The sequence below is a fragment of the Lucilia cuprina genome, chromosome 3 (genome assembly GCF_022045245.1).
Source record: "Lucilia cuprina isolate Lc7/37 chromosome 3, ASM2204524v1, whole genome shotgun sequence".
In the NCBI taxonomy this organism is placed as follows: Eukaryota; Metazoa; Arthropoda; class Insecta; order Diptera; family Calliphoridae; genus Lucilia; species Lucilia cuprina.
Window position 1 is genome coordinate 58,344,491 of NC_060951.1, and position 21,823 is coordinate 58,366,313.

Consider the following 21,823-nt stretch of genomic DNA (forward strand, 5'->3'; position numbering starts at 1 on the left):
CTAGACTATAGACTAGACTATAGACTAGACTATAGACTAGACTATAGACTAGACTATAGACTAGACTATAGACTAGACTATAGACTAGACTATAGACTTGACTGTAGATTAGACTAGAATAGACTATAGACTTGACTGTAGATTAGACTAGAATAGACTATAGACTAAACTAGATCATAGACTAGATTGTAGATTATACTATACATTATACTATAATATAGATTAGACTTTAGACTATACTATAGACAAGCTATAGACTAGACTCCAGACTCGACAATGGACAAGACTATAGACTAAACTACAGTCTAGACTGTTGACATAAGTATTAAGCCCTTTGAAAAGACATTAGACTATTTGACCCAATAAGTCTGCCACAAAAGCCCTTCAAGCTAAATAAATAATTATAAAAAAAAACTAAAGATTTCTTTTTTCTCATATTCATTTTCTCTCATTTCAATTTCTTTGAGAGCCACCAACACGGATGTCAAAATGAGAAAAAGTGCAATTATAAAGTTGTCAAAAATATTTCTTATTTGTGCAACATTTATATTGCAGACATAAATCAGTAGATACAAGAGTTTTTTCTTTATTATGAGAGGTGGCAAGAAAAATAAAACTAGAAATTGTTTAGTTTTTGCTAAGGTTTAGTTTTCTTTGTTGATTTGTTTGTAGAAAAAAACTCTTTCTTGCTGAAGCTTTTGTGCTATTTTCATTTTTAAAAGAGATTTTTTTGGAATTCACGTACAATAAATATTGATTTTATTTCATTGTTTTAAAACATTAAGAATAATAATAATTATAATTATAATAAAATCAGCATTAAATAAAACGTCAATTTATATATAAATTGCCATGCGTCGTAGAGGTGTCAGAAACATTTGTTTAAGTATTATAGTTATTTAATGAATTCTTATCTATGTAAATATGTATGTATGTATGTTTGTAAATGCAACAATATTGTAATTACGGGCAGATGATGATAAGTAATCAGTCAGTCACTACTACTACTACTAGTAGTTGTTGTAGTAGTAGGAATCATGAAATTCGCAATTCTGTTGTGTTAACTGAATTATTCAAATAAAAACAACAATTAAAGTGTAAAAACGTGGTACTAAATCTATAATACAATTTTTATTTTATTAAATATTTTTATTTATTTTATTTTGTTTGTAATTTATTATAAGCATTACAATAAACAATATTAATTATAATATACAATACAAAAATAAACAAAAACCAAAGTAAAAAATTATTGTTTATTCTTGCCACATACATGTGGTAATTACTTTAGATGAATTTTAATATCCCATCTTAAGAACTTCAGACACGTCTGATCACACAGGGCAACAAAGTTATTGAAGTTGATGGACTCTGACTATGACTCTGTCTCGGTTTGTTTGTTTTGTTTGGATATAAAGGAGGCGCATGTAGAGATGTCTTAAGCCTAGTTGCCAGATTTAATACCATTTCATTTATACAAGTATTTACACTTATTTATTTATAATTTTTTATTTTTACAAAAAGAAAAAAATTATAAATTTTCTTAACGCATTAAAATGACACTTATGTGGATATTTTATATTTTTTATATTTTTTTGTAATTTAAATTTTGATTGCATACATATTCCTGGTTCCCCGTAACATGTTGATTTAAGTTATTTATATTTTTTCTCGGTCATGTTCAAGTATCAGTGAAATATAAAATTTATCACGTACTGTGAACCTAAGATTCTTTAGAACTTGCAACTTAATCCCAGACCACTTCAAATGTCAGTTTGTCTCCGTTAAAACGTAAGACATTTCGTGTATTTATTCCCTTTAACAACAGCAACAACAACAAAGAAATCTTAAATTTTTTGTTGTTGTTTATTATGGTTCTTTTTTGTTGTTGTTGTTTTCTATTGTTAATTCAATGGTATTTTTATGCATGTTGTTATTTTGGGTGGATTGTCAAAAAAAAAAAAAAAATTGTATGAAAAAAAATCTGTATAAAACCCAAAAGGAGTGTGTTTTGTTTTAGTCTTATTTGACAATTGTTTAAGTCAAACTGTTTTAAGTGGGTGAAATTATATACAAAATCAAAAACGAATTGACAGCAGGAACATTGGGTTTAATATTTCATAAACAAACTTCAACAGCTAAAATTATGTACATTATTGTAATACACTTAAAGAATAGCTATGTGGACCACATTAAATCATATGTATAGATCATTAAAATGACACACAAAATTTTAATTTATGTTTCAAATTACTTTTATTTTTTCAAAAATTAATAATTTGTTTAAGTAAATGATTTTTTTTTAACTTTTTTCAAAAATTTTTCTTTCTGTGTATTTATTTGAGAAAAATTTTTGGATTTTCTTTTTTATTTACAATTTTGGGTGTAAAAATATATGTTTTTTTTTTTTTGAAAGTTAAGTTAAATGTTGATTTCTGACATGTGAGGTCTATATGTTTTTTGAAAATTAATTCTAATAACTGAGTGATAAGCCTTGCATAGTGTTGACCGAAATGCAACTGATTGATGAAGTACAAATATTTATGAGATTAGTTTTAGTTTTTAATGTTAATAAATAATACAAAAAAAAACAACTTTAAGAAAATTTAAACATCAGTGATATTGAATTTAGCTTTATCTTTGTGTGATAAACTATCTGCGGAAATGGTCGAAAACCAGAGAAGGAAAATGGTAAATTTTATTACAAACTTATTTGGCAGAATTTTTTTTTTTTTAAATAATTTTTATATTAAATAAAAATCTCTTGTATTTTCTATGATGTGGTTCTATAGTGGGGAGGGTACTTATTATGCGTTTAAATAAGAATCACTTTCTAAGTCGGTTTAGCTTTGTCCGCCCGTCCTTCCTTCCGTCTGTCTGTGTGTCCATGTAAACCTTATGGCAATTTTCAAAATAATTTGCTGAAAATTGGTACATACTCTTATTTTGGTCAAAAAACGAACGCTATGACCATATATACCCCTATTCCACTTCCTCTTGTAAAAAATTCTTCTTTTTATCAACAATAAGTAAATATATTCCGAAATTGGTTTAAAAAACAACTTAAATGATTTATTATTTAAAAAAATAATTTACATTTTTAACATACTGAGTAGTCTATAGTCTAGTCTATTGTCTAGTCTATAGTCTAATCTATAGTCTATTCTATAATCCAGACTACAGTCTAGTTTACAGCGTAGTCTTTAGTCTAATCTATAGTCTAGCCTATAGTATAGTCCATACTCTTGTCTATAGTCAAGTATCTAGTGTAGTCTATAGTCTAGTCTATAGTCTAGTCTATAGTCTAGTCTATAGTCTAGTCTATAGTCTAGTCTAAAGTCTAGTCTATAGTCTAGTCTATAGTCTGTAGTCTAGTCTATAGTCTAGTCTATAGTCTGTAGTCTAGTCTATAGTCTAGTCTATAGTCTAGTCTATAGTCTAGTCTATAGTCTAGTCTATAGTCTAGTCTATAGTCTAGTCTATAGTCTATATTAAAAATGAGATTATAGACTAGTCTATAAACCAGACTATAGATTACGCTATAGACCAGTATTTTCTATAGTATTGTTTACAGTTCTGTCTAGCATATCATCTAGTCTACTGCCTAGTGTATAGTATATACTCTAGTCTTAAGTCTAGTATACAGTCAACTCTGTCTATGGACTGGTCTAGTCTAGCTTATAGTCTAGTTTAAATAGTAATAAATTAGTTCAATACTTTAAAACCTAAGAAGTATTTGTTTTGTTATAAGTTAATACTAATTATTAAATTTTCCATGCCTCTTCTGTAATAATTAATTTTTCGATTTTTATCGCAAAAACACTTAAAACAACACTTGATCAAACAAAAAAAAGCGTTGCCAAAAAATCAACAAATAAGTGTTAACGATTCTTTCACTCAAATCAGCACAATTCAAAAATAAACAATGGATTAAAAATGTTTTATAAAATTCTGTACGATATCAGTCAAAAGCTTACGAAAAAAATACACAATATAAAACCTTTGTCTATTGATGACAAAACTTTGCTTTTTAAATACATGTAAAAATATGTAATTACAAAATTTTTATTAAACAATAAAATTACTTGAAACAAAAAAAACGCAATAAAAATTGTGTATAACAAATTACACAAAAGCTTAGATAAAGCCTTCATAAATTATGATTAACAAAACTAATTAGTTTTTAATTGTTAATTAACAAAAAAATAATAGTTTTGTTAAAAAGTAGATAAAGTTATTACATTAACTTTTTTATTATTTTAAATTAATAATTTGTAATTTTTTCTAATACTCTTAGATTTCTCTCTCAGACCACGTTTTAAGGCAAAACAATTGATTTGTTTATTTGATAAATTAAGTTTTTTATTTTTATTCGAACCTCAATTTCGCCAAACTTAATAGAATTTAATATTTTAGAATATTTATTTGATATTCAGTTAGTATGTATAGCTGTAGTCTTAATTAAATCGTTAGTGTGCTAAAAAATTTTTATTATTTTAATAAAATAAAAAGCTTTAGAGTCTCTTATTTTTTATGAAGTATAATAGATAAGGCAGCAAACAGATATTTTTTTCTAATCGAATTGAAATAAAAAAAAACATATAAAAACATATGTATGTGTGCATACGTACATAATACTTACTTATTTATTTAAACAAACATACTTCTTTTGGCAAACAGATATTTAAATGTATTTAAACTTTTATGTTTAAAATTTTCTAAGTTGATAAAGCGTGAGGCTTTAATTTGTACAAAATTTTATTGTTCTAGATAAAGACCTTTTTTTCGCTTTCAGTAGGCTTTAAAGCTCTTATATTATCTTATATCATCTTATTATCTGAGATCCGCGACCCATATTTATAGGATTTTGTTGTCATAAGTGTTGAATGTTAATGGGAATCAATTTTTATATAGATTTACTAAACAATTTTTATAAATTTGATATGTTTATGGCGAGTATTACACAGAAACCAAATCATACTTTTCTAATGGACCGAGCTACTTGAGTTTTTCAAGATATCGTGTCAAAAAGTTTAAAAGTAAACCCCAATTCATGGAATTATTGGAAAACTTTTGTAGACCTTAAGTTGAAAAACCTCCGTTTTTTGATATTTGAGAAGTTTTTACAGCGTGATAACATCTTTTTTCAATGTCCAATTAGTCAAGATATCATGTGGACCTAACGTTGAAAGACCAGCAGTTTTAATCATATTTAAAAAGACTTAACAGAGGTGAAAATATAGTTTTTGAAAAATATTTTATGTCATCTGAGTGAACTTTAAAATAAAAGTTTAATTTGTATTATAACTACTTAATTGTTCGAGATATCTTGACCTAAAGCTTGAAATAATTAGAAATTTACTTAAACTATATTGTTTATGCATTTCAACTTTAGTTTACTTTAAAAATTGTTTGTATTTAGAATAATCTGAAAACGTTTGTGGACCTTAAGTTGAAATACTCTAATTTTTTATCTTTTTTGTGAAGTCTTTAGAATCAGATGTGAAAATATATAATTTTTTAATTACTTTATATCATGTGATTGATCAATCTGTCGAGTTTAAAATAAAAGTTTAATCTCTTTTATAACTGCTTAATTCTTTGAGATATCTTGACCTGAAGCATATTTCCTCGTGCTTTGTGGACTTAAAGTTGGAAGACTCTAATATTTTTATCATATTTGAGAAGTCTTCAGAGTCAGAGGTGAAAACATCTTTTTTGAAATTTCATCTGAGAGATCAAATCTGTCATCAAATAAAAGTTAAATTTGTATTATAACTGCTTAAATTTTAGAGATATCTTGACCTTAAGCTTGAGACAATTTATGAATTTATTTTAGTTTAAAAATCTTTTGAATTTCTAAAGATATCATCCGTTGAAGTTGTTATCGTAAAATAAAGGTAATACCGAATTTCTAAAGGCCCTATTGCAGTAACTTCATTTGTCCATATCGAGTGTTTTATTTTGTTATTGCAGCAAGCCCTTTAATTAATAGTTTTCTTAAGCTTTAAGATAATATATCTCGAAAAAAATATAAAGATATAACAGAAGTTGCGCGTTTAGTTTAAAGTAGGCAGACTGGACTTTTAGATGACATTACAAAATTTTATAAATAATAATGTTTTCGCTTTGCTATAACGCCTCAAATATGATAAAATATTAAGACACTATATCTCTATAACTTAATGCGTGTGAGACCCGATTTGAGTTAAGGACTGCTAAATCTTTTACTTTGGTCTCTGGGTATTGAACTTTTTTTTTCAATATAGATTTCCTATGTTATTAAAATAGTCTTTTTGATTCAGGGTTTTGAATTGATGATTTCATTCGTTTAAAGTTATAAACAAACCAGTACATATTTAACATATATTAAGTATGTTTACTTAATTTGTATGCAGCTGGAAATAAAGGAGTGTATACTTAAACGGTTTGGCATTAAGTTTGCAAAACATTTTTTTTGTTAACTGGACCAAATATAGGTAAGACATATAAATATTGGCTCTAAGATTTTGTGTTTAATATTATGAGAAAAAAAATTGTAAAATCACTTTAAAACTCTTCTAGATTCATAATATAGAAAAAACAGATTCCTAATTATATTATTATTAGATAATTGTTAATATAATCAACCTAAGAAGACTTAAAACTGCCCCTTAAAACAATTTTTTTAAGGAAAAAGTTCAAGCTTTCAATTCCCATAACTAAGTGTAGAGTTCCCCTTAATTCGTCATTACCTACTATAGCAATTTAATTCTCTTTAGTTTATTTTGTATTTGTCGCATGCTAATGACTAAAATTCCAAAACAAAAACAAAAAAAAAAACATATGTACGAATAGAGTCCATAAAAATTTCACTTGTATAGTTCGTGTTTGTATGTATGTATATTAGACACTTCAATACTGGTACTGATCATTCAAATAACAACAAAAACGACAAGAAAAAAAACATTATTAAAACAACTGTTGTGACTGTAGTAGTAGTAACAATTAATGTTGAAAATTATTCAAACAATATAAAAAAAATACAAATACAAAGAATATTAGAAGTGATGATGGTTCAGCATGAATTGCAAAAAAAATATACCAAATGATATAGAAACCAGTATCTGACGTAGCAACATTAACAATAACAACAACAACTAATAATTTAGATACAAAATCATTAACACAAAGACAATCAATTGAAAAAAAAAACGAAATCAAGCGTTTAAATACACTCACACCAAAAACTAATACATACATAAATAAAAAGATACAAAAAACCAATTCATACATATATACAGTTGTTGTATCTATTGCATTGTATTAATTGAAAAGTTTGTCTCTTAATAACTATAGGCCAGGCCAAGTCATTAAATATACGCTACAAATACATTTAGTTTTAGACATTTCACTGCAGTAAGCAGCTTTTTATTAAGGAAGTCTGATTCTGCAGCAAGTAGCAGTAGTACCAGTAGCTAGTCTGCTTGTCTGACTTGTTGACTCGTTTTATCTGTTGGCCTTTGTTTATTTGTTTATACGTTTTGTACATTTGCTTAAAAATTGTTTTCTTTCATGTTTTTAGCTGATTGAAACAAATGTTGGTTGCTTTGGCTGGTTTGTTAGTTAAAATAATAAAGAACCGGAAAAAAACCTATTAAGCCCTCACATTAACAGACCTGGCTGGACTTCTGGCATAAGAGAGAAAATTATTGAAAAAAAAATCCCGTTTTATTTTTTTTTTGTCTAATAACACAATATCATACAATTTATGGCACACTTCAACAAAGTTCAATGATATTATTTTAACATTTTTATAAAGGGGAATACAGTGGGCGAATAGGTGTTAAATATTATATATAAATATGTACATATGTGTGATTTAAGGTTAGGTTTGTTATAAACTCTTTTATGTTTACGGTATCCTAGACTTTTTTACATTTTTAACGAAAAATAGGTTATTTTTTTGAATTTGATGTAATTACATGCTAAGAAGGATAATATCCTGCGATATCCCTCAAAAACACTTTTTCAAAAAGACAAACGTTCAAAAAATTTGTATGAAAAAAAATTAAAATTTTCAAAAATTTCCCAATATTCTGCATACAAATTTTTTGCGTTAACGAAAGTTTCGTTTTATAAAATGAGGGGGTAATACAAGAGCAATGATCTTCGCCTGGTTTTTGTCTTAGCTAAGCTTCTTTCTTTATCACCTCACGATTTATAGAAAATTATGAATAAAACTCATTATACCCTACACCACTATAGTGGGGAGGGTATTATACGTTTGTGCTGATGTTTGTAACATACAAAAATATTGGTCGAATACCCACCTTAAAGTATACCGATCGATTCAGAATCATTTTTTGAGTCGATTAAGACATGTCCGTCCGTCCGTCTGTCCGGCTGGCTAGCTGGCTGTCCATGTAAACCTTGTGAGCAAGGTACAGGCCGCAATTTTCAAGATAATTTGATGAAATTTGGACCAAGCATATTTTTTGGCACAGGGTCCATCGGTCCATTATTTCACCTAGCCCTTATACAACCGTACCTCCCGATTTGAACTTTTTATGTCATAATTACGTCAAATATTCTGCTATTTCTCTAAAAATAAGTTTTATATAAGTATAAATGACACTGCAGATTTTCGTAAGGATCGGCCTATATATGACCCTAGCCCCCATACAAACCCTCCTTCAAAAAATGACTTAAACGTCTAAAATTGACTTGTAACCATTTGTATCGCAATAAAACTCAACAAAACTAACTGTTATTTAGATATATATCCTTTTCCCAAATTTACCGAGGATCGGCCCATATTTGACCTATATAAAGCCTCATTTAGAAATTTTAGTTTTTTTTTTATTAATAAATGGCTTAAATATTTTGGAATTATGGTAATATTCAACATAAAAGTTTCTTAACAAAAAATAAAAATTTTATAAAAAGTAATAATTTTAAAAATATACTCATGGTGTGGGGTATTATATGGTCGGCCATGCCCGACTATATTTTCCTACTTGTTTTTTGTTATTTTGGATACATTTTCTATTCACAGTAAATATCGTATAAATTTTCTACTTATAGAAAATTTTAGAGAAATTTCGTAAATTTTTTTTTATAGACATTTTGGATAAAATTTCCATAAATTTCCGGAAAATATTGAAATCATTAAAAAATTTTAAATTGAATTTTGATAAAAAAATGTCAATTAAATTTTCTATTTATTAAAAATTTTGTAAAAAATTTTTTAAAGAAAACACGAATACACCTGTAGGGTAAATTTGCTTTTATAGAAAATTTTAAAATTTTCTATTTAAAAAAAATTTGAATAACATTTCCTTTTTTAACAAATTTTGAATAAACTTTTTTTATAATAAAAGCTTTGGAACAATTTTCTGTTTTTTTAAAAATTTTAGATAAATTATTTTTAAGAAAATATCTACAAATTTTTCTTTTAAAGAAAATTTTGAATAAATTTTTCTTTTAAAGAAAATTTTGAATAAATTTTGGAAAAATTTTTGTTTATTCAAAATTTCGGATAAATTAAAAAAATATAGAATAATAAATTTTCTCTTTTAAAAAGTTTCGAATAAATTTTCTTTTTAAAAAATTTGTCTATAATTTGTCCTTTTAAAAAGAAAATATTGAATAAATTTTCTCTTATAGAAAATTTGAAATAAAGATGGGTTTTAAATTCTTAAATAAATTTTCTTTCAGTAAATTTTTATTTATGGTAAATTTTAAGTTTAAAGAAATTAAAAAAAAATTATTAAAAAAAAAATCAAATAAATTTTCTTTACAAAAACAATTTTGGATTAATTTTTATTTTTAATAAAATTTTCAATAAAATTGAATACAAATAATTTCAAATAAATAAAATTTATTTTTAAATAAAATTTTGAATAAATTTAAATTATAAAATGTTAATTTTTAAATTTTCTTCCGAAAACTATTTATCGTATTAAAATTTTAATTTTAAATGAAATTTCTAAAGAATTTTCTGTTAAGAAATATTTTAACTTATCAATAGTCTAAACTAACTTTTGTCCCACTGTTTTACTATAACATATGTTTGATGATGCTGGTTCAAGTTTATAAACATTGTACATGTAACAACAACATTAACAACTGCAACATTTACCCCTGAAGGTAGTAAAATATAATAAATACTTAAATAAAAATGTATTAGTTGGTTTCTGAACATTTCAATGTTGGCCATTTTACGGATGCCTTAGACTTTGGCTTTCTTTGTAAGTGCAACAAAATATATTCTTGTGGTTAAAAATGTGGTTTTAGCACAAACATCAGCAGCAGTAAGCCACATACGAACTGACAAACGGACAACCAGCAAAAATATATTAATCGCTTAAAATAATATAGAGTTTTTTTCACGCAAATCCAACAAACTAAGCAAACAACTGATCAGTCGACCGACCAAGCGACCAACATTACCTACTGATTATCAACATTGTTTGTCTATATACAGTTGCATTGATCACCGCCTGGTTCTTGTCTACCATTAATATTGAGGCATAAATTAAAGTCAAACAAACGAGGGCGTACATTTTGCATCAAGAGACCGATCGATCGACCGGACCGGACGGCCGGCCTGCCGGCTAAAGCTTAAAGAAACCACAAGAAAACTAGTTTTAAGTTTTTGTTCCCAAGCTACTCAAGATTTACTAGTAAAATATATATACGATACATTAGATTAGTGTTTATAATTACTAGAGAGTAAAAAAATAAATAAATAAATGGACACAGAATATGTTGTCACCCGTGTTGAGATAAAATAATCATCTCCACAGCACTTTTGCACTAAAGAAAATCAACTGAAAGCCATGGCATGCAGCAATGAAACTGAGACTCTCTAAAATGTTAATGAATCATGTCAAACATGTAGGAAAAAAAATATAAACAAAATATAAGTTTGTAATATATGTGACATTAAGCAAGTGTAGTTAAGTACACAGAGAAAAATTGTAAACTGATTATAGGAAATTTGAAAGAAAACCTTTAAAGACATCAGTACGGCCTGCACAAGATGTTTAAAAATATTTTTACTTTGAAAAATCTTGTATTTGAAATGTATTTTAGGTTTTTAATGAGTGTTATACAATAGCAATGATCTTCTTCGGGTTCTTGCCTTAGCTAAGCTAATATACATATATTTACTTTATCACCTCCAGATGTTTTCTAACATTATTAACAAATATTTGCGCTACATTGATTAAACAAGTATGAATGTATAGTCGGGCATGGTCGACCATAAGATAACCATTTTTAATAGGCTTCGTCCTGTGCTTACAACGAATGTCAAAGTGTTTAATGTGAAATTCTGCCTTGTTGGCCTTATTTCTCGGTTGTCCTTTCCCTCTACGGTTTAGACTTGAGAACGGTCTATCACGCTTCCCTAAATCCTTCTATGAAGAACTCAGGTGGCAATTTTTGTACAAGGCTGAACCGGTCCATGTACAAGCACTTTACTGAAGTACTTGAGCTATCTAATCTCATGCCACTGTAGCCTTTGCGGAATAACAGGCTGCATGAGATCAATCCCAATATATTCCCCGACAAGCATTCACTGCTAAAAATCCAATATCAGGGAAGATCCCGACGTCAGGTGAAATCAATCTTCCGGTAACTTACGCCGGAATGTGGCCACCCTTTTGATGCCCTGATAGATTGCATTCTCAAGAATACTGTTTTGGCAACAGCACCTAGAAATGTATTTGGTAGCTTTCTCTTTATATCGAAATAATGTGACAAAAGATAATAGAATTTCCAAAGTAAATTCAAACTGAATAATTGCCCCGACTAGTTGAGGGAACGGATCTCAACCATAAGTCGCGTGGCATGAAACAAACAAATCCCTTTTGAGAAGACAACAGTACCAGAGAACTTCCCAGAAGGTATATTAAATCCGTGTTAGTCTCCTGACTTTCTCGATCGTTCACCAACAAGTAGCAAGTGCCAACCTTAAAATTCTCCAGCATATACTGTAGTCCTACTAGGTGAAGAGTAAGTGATACTCAACGGGTTCAGAAATTCGGCATAAGTTGTTCTGTCCCATCACCCAGTGACATCTGTTGAGAGAGAATCAAGACATATCGGGCATGAATATATCAGTGCTTAAAACAACATTTTCTCTTCGCAAATTTGGGTTTCAAACCACAGTCAACCGACCAACTGATCAGACATGACAAGTACTGCGGCAACTGGTCACCTATAGTGCCAAATTATTTGGTACTCTCTTTGACCCCATGTCAAAGCATTCCAAGGAAAGACCGAGGATAAATTTGACATCAACAGTTTATAGTCCCGGTAGACTATAGGTATAAACTAAATCGAGTCAGAAAGTGATTTTGAGCCAGTGATTGCTGTTGAACACCAAAATATTTGGGTGTTTGAGAGCATAATAATACTGGGTGTAGGGTATGAAAACTATTTATTGTTAATTTAGCATATAATATTTGTCCGCACATTCAATTGATATCGTATATCGTACACATATCTGACAGGAAAAACATTAAGATTTGAACATTAGTAGGAAATTAACACTTATGTAATAATTTATAGCACACTCAAAATTAATTTATTTTATTGAGTATTTTTACTTGCTAAACTTGATTTCTTACAGTGTTTAAGATTTTATAATAAATTACCGGTTATTTTGCTGTCAGTTAATATGCAGAATAAAAAAAATCCTAAAAAAAGACTTATTTTAAAAACGCATATTCTTCAGTGTTAAGTAATGAAAACTATAAAAGTAATTTAGATCAAGTTCATAAACTACAACTTGGCCACAACAAAAAAGAGGATAATACATATATGTAAACTTAATACTTTCCATAAAGAAGCAACTCGTCTAGTTGTTACAATATGAATTTATTTAATTGCCGTCTAATCAATATTATAATGGATTGATAAGGCGAAAACAACATTGCATATATATAGGTCTCCCTCTGCAGCTCATTTATTCAAAAAGTCCATTATAATAAAAATATGCAAGCAAAACAACGGCTATTGAATGTCAATCAATAAATATTGACAATATCATTAGTATTCGAATCATGTGCGAAAATTATCATATGAAGATTAAACTAAAAAAGAAAACACAAAAATTCAAACAAGTCATGTTCAAACAACAAATCATACATAATGATTGTTGGACGATCGTTTGGGGTTGCATGTTCGCAAATTAAAAGGTAGAGCCGATACTGACAGACATGGTTAGAAAAGTGAGAAACTGCTAAATAATAGCTATATGATTAATTAAGTTTTAATTTCACAAACGTTTTTGGAGTCTCTAAAGTGATACATTTAAGCGAATTCTTTAACCTTCGCATTTTGTCGTTCAAAAAAGAAGCATTTTAAAACAAGTTTCCAGGACAGATTTTAGCAAACGATTAAGTCACAAACGGTGTATTTTTTAAATTTTCCTTGTACTTTTTATTCACTGATCTTTAACATTGCTCTTAATGATCAACTCCTGGTTGTTGTCTTAGCTAATTTTTGATTTTTCAATCTAGAAATTTTGTTTCTCAGCTAATTTTTGATTTTTTAATCTAGAAATTTTGTTTCTCATAAACTATTCTCGTTTATGAACAGTTTATGACAGGTTTAAGAAACGAATCGATCTCAAACTCAGCTTTTGAAAAAATCAATTTTATCCTTTTTATCTACTGATCTTTAAGTTTGTACTTTTTACGTGATCACAGCCTGATTACAGCCTTAGTTAATGTTTAGGTTATTCTATTCTGATTCTCAAAAATTGGACAACTTTTTTCTATAACAGGTTTTATTAAACAACTCGATCACAAACTATGATCCTTAAAAAAGATCACGTTCTTCTTCCGATCAACTGATCTTTAACATTTGTTTAAATGATCACACTGTAGTTGTTGTCTTAGTTTATTTTAAAATGTTTTTATTCTGCTTTTAAAAATCTCTCTCATTCATAAATAGTTTAAGAAACATTTGAATATATTGCTAATCGATTATTTTTATCTACCGATCTCTAACATTGTTTTTCTGCATAAAGGAATAGATCACTTTCAGTTTTCTTTAAATTAAGATTTAATAAACAAAGTAAATATTTTTCACTAAGAGATCGACCATTTTATATAAATCTTAAGACATCTGTTTCAGTTTTATTAGGTTTGAAAAAAGTTTTATTTATAGAATTTTGATCAGTTCTTTAATTTTGAAAATCTTTTTGATCACCATCACCTGGTTGTTGTCCTAGCTAACTAGTTGGTCCATAAAATCTACTTTTAAAAACCACTTTTGTCATTGAACAATAAAACAACTGGACTTAGAGATTGTGGGATATTTTATCAAGTGATCTTTAACATTGTTTTATTGCATAAGGATATATGGATCACTGCCAGACAAGATCACCATTTTATACAAATGTTAGAAAATTTCGTTGAGTTTTGCTTATTAGGTCTGATTTATTTAAAAAAACCGTTTTATTTAAGCAATTCTTTAAATCCCCTTGATCACATCGTTTACCATCAAATAACTATTAATAATGATCATTGATAGGTTGTTGTCTTAGCTAACTGTTAGGTTTTTTCCAAACAAATATTGACATAAAATTAGTTGCAAACTGATAAAGATCGTATTTATTATCTTGATATGACAGTGAAGATCTCTAGAAGATCTTTGAGTACTACAAAAATATTTAATAAACCAAATGATCTTCAATAAAAATACACACTTACTCTGTAACAATTCTGTTCCCATCACTGTAACTTTTCTTCATAATAACTTTTCTTAATACCTCCACACTTTTAAGAGACTAAATATCAATATGCCAATTACATTTTTTTTCTCTCTCGCAATCACTTTGATTGATCTGCATTTGATGGCCTGCGTAAAGATGAAACACGACAGCATGTTGTGAGATAAAAAAAATTAAACAGAAGAATTTATGATCGAACATCAATTTGAAATAATTATGGCACACCTTAAATGTTGTGGTTTTAAAGAGAAATGCGTCTAGAAAACAAATAGTGATAGCTTAAGTTATGACAGCAGTGACAGTGTCTGAGACACATGGTGATGAAGAACTGGAAAATTCTATAAACCTATAGCACCTTTACCAAACGAAACAATTTATGACAAATTATTATCGATCAACATATAGTAAATATTAATATGAAATGTTAAAAAAATTTTCAAATAACATCATGATCGTGTTCATTATTGTTATTATTGAACATCATTTGAACAATTTAACGACAACAGCATAATTGTGCAACAGACAAGTGACGTCGTGATGTGTTGCCTATCAATGTTTGAATGACAATAGTTAGAAATTTGTAAAATGGTAATAGATATTTTTCTATATAGTGAAAATAACAACGATCGTTTTATTTGTAGTTAGGCGGGAGGGTTGTGCCTTCATTCGCTTGTCAAAACATTTAAATTGAAAAATTTATTTAATAGTGCAGGCGTTGAGATGTGCTTTTTGTTCGTTCGATAGATAAATACTAAGTATGGAAATAGTATTCAAGTGAAAAAAATGTTTATGCTGAGTCAGCATTAAGTGCAAATGATCGATGATCTTAGATCAACTGTCAGTTAAAAATGCATACAACTCTCAATTGCATGTATGCAGGCATAAAATTAAATGTACTAAAAACAATTCGTAGTAAATTTTAAGATGCCTTTAGGGCCACATAGTAGTATGGTGATAGTATTGATATAAATATTTGTTTCCCTACAAATTGAGTTAGTGATCTTGACAATGCTTTGTTTTTCTAAATGAATTAACTCATTTAATTTTCATTGAGGAATATTTGGGAAAAAATTCGAACGAAATAACAAAAGTAGTTCGCCCTACAGATCAGTAGTACAACTTGTTCTGGCTCTGCAAATAAAATGATTGGTTGGCGATATTGTGCTATTCGAAAGACTTCGATCACTTTAGAATGCCTTACTTTGCTTCTAGATCGAAAAATCGTTGAACGATCTTCATAGAATGGAATCGAGTGTTAAAAATCATTGAAACTTAATGCAATTTCAAATATTAAGTTAGACCCTGCCTCTGATTATTAGACGCTGGGCGGATTATCAGAGGAAAATAAGTAGATTTCGATCTTCAAGTTTTAATTTGTCAATGATGATCAGGGATCGACATTAGACTTAAGTGAGATAATAATCATGGAAAAATATCGAACAACCTTAATAGAACTTAAATTAACATTGTGATCGAATTCGGATTTCACATTCTGCTCTTTGATCGTTAAAGCCTAGGACGATCTTTATAAAATAAATTTGAGTAGAAACAACTTTAATAATTATAGAATGATATGAACTAATCTCAAGAGAACTTAATGAATACTTCGATTGTTTTTGAGTTCTGTAATTGGCACTCTGATCATAAGAGTGGTGATCATGTAAAGATATATAATAGATAGATATGTGAAGATATCGAATATAAAGGGAAAAAGTAAACAATATCGAACTAAAGGAATATCTGCCAAAATATAAAATTAGAATTTTATTTAAAATTAAAATGAAGATTGCGATCGTTGTCAAATAACTTAATCTGCGGTCTGATCTTAATAGCCTGCAACGATCATTAAAACTTTGATATATGTAATTGAAATTGACATTTCGATCTATAACTCGTAATTTGTTTTCTGATTGTAAGTGTGTGAAATAATTTTTATAAACTACGTCTTTAAGGGAAAATCGCATGATCATAATAGCCTGCATCGATCAATAAAACTTTAGAATAAATTTGATATGGACATTTTGAACTAGAATTCGGAATTGTATGCTGATCGTAAGAGTGTAGATCGATTTTTGTAGATTAGTCTATAAGGGAAAAATGGTCATATTTATGATAAGATATTAACTAACCTCAATTGCATATAAATTGAGCTTCAGATCACAAAAGCCTGAAAAGAAACATAATTAAAAAGATTTTGATTTTGAATTTGCTCTTTGATCCTAAGAGTCTAGATCGAATTTAATAGACTACACTTTGGATAGAAAATAGTTATAATTATGAGGTAAAAGACAAACTTAATACATCTTGCATTCGATACATAATTTCGTATCGATCTTCATAGACAAGTATTTGGGGATGAAAACTATAAGATGAATATCGCCAAAAATCAAAATAATTAAAATATCGATCGATATATAATTCCGTATCGATCTTCATAGACAAGTATTTAGGGGTAAAAACTATAAGATTAATATCGCCAAAAATTAAAATAATTAAAATGGAAATTACGATCATCATCGAATTTTGTAAATCTCTTATCGAAGGAGTGTCAACTGATCTTAAGAGGATAACTAATGTTACAATTTTAAGAATCAGACAGATGAGAAATGTAGGGTGTTTACCGTTGTTGTTGTTGTTAATTTCCAATTGTCTGCAACGTATAGATTTCAAGAGCAGCGCCAGTAAAATGCTTCAAAGACAGCGTATGCTGATTTAAAAATAATCACTTGTTTTTTGTTCATGTTACTTACAAATGAAATGAAAAATAATCCGTGCATTTCCTATTCTAGCTAAAATAAAATAAATTAAATAAAAAATATTCTGTTGTTGTTAAATAGTAAAGTCTCCAGAAAGAATTATGGCCCTTAATGTAATAATGTCTATAGGCATGTAAAACACGAAAGGAAAAGACGAGAGCATTTATTGTAGTTGCATATAAAGTGCATCATGAAGTGTTGCAAGATTGTAAGAAGTTATATATATAAAAAAAAAAACCATTGTAAATATCACGCCTCTATAATGTTGGGGTGTTCTTTTTTTGTAGATCCAATCCATAGGCACTCGCTAACAGAGACATACAAAACAAATATCACACTTCCAGACACATACTCACACACACACACACAGAAAAAGAACAAGTAAATGAAATGATGATCACTTGATCACACTCAATGTTCAACACTAAGCCAATGAATAGCTGACTAACGAAGTTTGAAATTTGTTTAATTTTTCATTACATTTTATTATTATTAACACTACATGACGAGATGAGACCATTAAGATCGAAAATAAACTAACAATGGAATTTTTATTTTTATTTCTTTACTTGCAGGCCAAAAACTAATGTGAACACAGTAGCAGTCTCAGTAGTAGTACTAGTTGCAACAATTGAAGCGTAACGTTAAGAACACCAAGGAGTCCAGAACTAGTAGACAGACAGACAGATAGACAAACAGACAAATCTATTAATTTGTCTAACATAAAAAAACAACAATAACAATGACTACAAAAGAAACAACTATGGAAAAATCAGTTCTAACAGATAAAAATAATACTGCTGTGTATCAACAGACCACAAAACCAAAAAAGAAACGGAGAGATAAAAGTGATTTGGGTCCCGATTTTGTGGCACCCGATGGTGGTTGGGGTTGGGTGGTATGTTTAGCCGCCGGTTTCAGTAATGTAAGTTTATGATAAACTTTATATAAGATCAATCAATATAAATAATTTATTCTTTGAATCGTTTACAGTTCTCCTTATTTCCCGCCCTGCAACAATATGGTCTTATATATCGAGATCGCATGAAAAATTTGGGTTTTGATGCCAAACAAACCACCACTATAGTTAATGTAGTCATGGCCATATCTTCTTTAACGGGTTTGGTAAATGGTGCCATGTTTAGAAGATTTACTTTTAGGCAAGTGGCTTTAGTGGGCAGTCTTTTGGGTTTTGCCGGTATTTTCCTATCAGCATTTTGTGTGCAATTTTGGCAATATGTAGTGTGTTTCTCCAGTATTTATGGTGAGTCCTAAGGGAATTCAAGATATTTGATTTTTTAACTAAAATGTTTACTTTCTTTGCAGGTATTGGTTTGGGTCTGTGCATGGCAGCCAGTGCTTTAGCCGTAAATACCTATTTCAAAAATAAACGGCGTAAGGCTACTGGTTTCTCTTGGACCATAACCGGTTTGGGTCCCATTATATTCCCCTATTTTTCCACCGTTTTAATGTACAACTATGGTGCCCAGGGCTCCATATTAGTTTACTCCGCCATAGCTCTTAATGCTTTCCTGTGTGCCTTGACTTTTCAGCCTGTTTTACGTCATGTAAAAAAACCTGAAAAAGAAAAGTTGGCCGAAACTAATGGCAATACCTTACCCAATACCGCTAATGCCAATGACAAAGATCTAGCCGAGTTTGAGTGTAAATATTGTCAGTATCAACGCAAGGGAAAACGTAGCATTTTCTCCTCACAATATCTCTTCAATGAAGATGATCCCGAAAGACCCGGCTATGAGATTACCGAACCGGCTACACCCATGTTGGCCAGAGCTAATGATGGTTGGTATGGTTCGAAAATGTCTTTGGCATCGGAAAAGCTACCACGCTACAGACCCTCAAAAGTATTAAAACGTCAGTTGTCGAGACGTGATGGTGGCGAGGGTGGTCATGAGGAAACTCCAGACGAGGCTTCTTTATATAAACCTAATTATTTCAATCGTGAAAGAGAAGATGAAGATCGTTATGCTAGTAAAACGAGTATCTATTCTAAACCTGGTTTTGATGAATTTCGCTGTACTTGTGCCGAGGAAAAGGCTTTACTGCAAAAACTAACCGATGAAGAGAAAAAGTTGGAAGCAGCCAAACTACAAGCGGCCATAGAAGAAGATGAACGTATTAAAAGTAAAATGACTATAGGTCAAAAAATAGTGAAATTTTTCGATTTGGATTTATTGAAAGATTTCACCTTTGTCAATCTGGCCATGGGCATGACTATAATGATGTTTGGTGAAATGAATTTTTCCGTATTGACACCCTTTATCTTAAACAGTTTTGGTTATTCGGATGGTCAAATTTCCCTGGCCATGTCTTTGTTGGGCGGTATGGATATTACAGTGCGTTTCTTGGCACCTTTTGCTTTGGAAAAAGTAAAATTAGATAATCGTGTTTTATTTGCCTTTGGCATTATAGCCATTTCGATTGGCCGTGTTATTGTAACCATAACCGATTCGTATAATGTCGTTATGGCGGTATTTGTTTTGATTGGTTTCGGCAAGGGCTTTCGTACGATTTTCTCACCTTTAATTATACCCAGTTATGTGCCATTAAATCGATTACCAGCTGCCTCCGGTTTACAATTGATATTTAACTCAATATTTTCTTTTGCCTTTGGTCCAATTTTGGGTAAGTTTTTTTAATACTTAATTTATTTAAATTTAATTTTTTATTTTTATTAAATTTTTGTTTTCTTTTTTTCTTTAGGTATTATCACCGATGTCTATAGCTATAAAGTAACTATACACTTTATTAATGGTCTTACTACTATGGCTCTATTGTTTTGGCTAAGTGAATCTATGATTCGTAAAATGTTAAAGAAAAGATCACAGGGAGCTCAAGTTTAATTTAAACGCATAAAAAAAGTTTAATTTTAAACCTCAAATAAAGCTTTAAAAGCTGTTACTTACAAATTACAAAAAAAAACTGTCTACTTAAAATGCTACAAAATTATTTAAGAAAAAAATATTTAGACCTAAAGAGTCTTCCTTTATTTATTGTAATATATAGAATAAGTTTTTAGAGAAATCAGTTAAAAGGCAAATGTTTGATTAATTATGTTTTATATAAAAAAATTAAGTGCAATATTTAAAACAAATTTAAACAAATTAATTGGTTAAATATTTTACTTCTTAACCTTTCTATAGCCGTGTAGTTTCTTATTTTTTGGTTATCATAAGTTGAACTATATAGTTTTAATAAAACTTTGGATAACAAATTCGGCTTCTCAGACTTACGCTTTTTGTTAGAAGTATCGAAAGGTTAAGAAAAAATTTGTGATTTAAAAGAAATTATTAAAAAACTTCGAAAACCCTAAGGGACTCTTTTGTTACAGTTCATGAAGAATTTATACATGCGGAAAAAATAAATATGGTTACTACAACTATAAAATGTTTATTTATTACCAAAAACATGTACATAATTGCTATTTTAATAAAATTTCAACAATATTTTTGTTTCATTAAACATTTTCATGTTTATGACAATTATCATATTGTGTATGACTCACTGAAACATAATTAGTTTTATAACAACTATATAATGACAAATAATGAAAACAAATTATGTTATTTATAAATAACCATTATATGTTCTATTTGCTGATACAACAACAAAATCAAAATTTTGCCATACAATTAATTCTCAAACAAATTTTTTTATACATATTTTGAAACGAAATTATAATCATAATATGAAAATAACAAAAAATTATTATAATAAAATATTTCAACTATATTTAATGAAAAAATTATATTTTAAAATTGTTACAACATCCATAATATGTTTAGATTATAATCATAATATGTTTCTCTTAAACGTGGTCACAACAACCATATTTTTTTTCGCTGCATGTAAGTCAAACTTTTATTTAAAATTATTCTATTAATGTTTTATGAATTGTTATAAACAAATAAGTTTGTCTATTGTATCCGATTTGATTTAATATCGGGTTCAGGTTCGAATTGTAAAACCCCGTTTTAAAACAAAGTTTTATAGTTTTAAAACAATTATTTTTACTTATTTAAACTTTTACTAAAGCAAAGTTTTAACAAATATTAATACACATAGAAAAAAATAAATATACACGATTGGTACCAGATAGACACCAAAGTGTTTATGATTTTTCAATAACATCCGTTGTAATGGTATAGACATATGAGATTATCACGTTTATTAACATTTAGATGGATTTATACGGATGTGTAATTTAGATTTCGATAACGAATTGTTGCAATGTTGACAACGCAACGTTGTTGTCGTAGGTATGTATATAGTTTGACAACGGATGTTATTGAATAATTATAAACACTTAAATGTC

The 21,823-nt window shown here is 28.7% G+C and overlaps 1 protein-coding gene across 2 annotated transcripts in view; it reads left to right on the forward strand.

Moving 5' to 3' along the window:
- LOC111677381 overlaps nucleotides 1-21,145 on the forward strand; it is a 25,923-nt gene extending 4,778 nt beyond the window's left edge. For both annotated transcript variants that reach the window (XM_023438484.2, XM_046945814.1), the window contains exons 2-5: nucleotides 18,063-18,412; nucleotides 18,481-18,751; nucleotides 18,814-20,133; nucleotides 20,212-21,145. In XM_023438484.2, coding sequence (XP_023294252.2) covers nucleotides 18,230-18,412; nucleotides 18,481-18,751; nucleotides 18,814-20,133; nucleotides 20,212-20,351 — 1,914 coding nt within the window. In that variant the 5' untranslated portion in view covers nucleotides 18,063-18,229 and the 3' untranslated portion in view covers nucleotides 20,352-21,145. The remainder of the gene's footprint in view (nucleotides 1-18,062; nucleotides 18,413-18,480; nucleotides 18,752-18,813; nucleotides 20,134-20,211) is intronic.
- The last annotated feature ends 678 nt before the right edge of the window (nucleotides 21,146-21,823 follow it).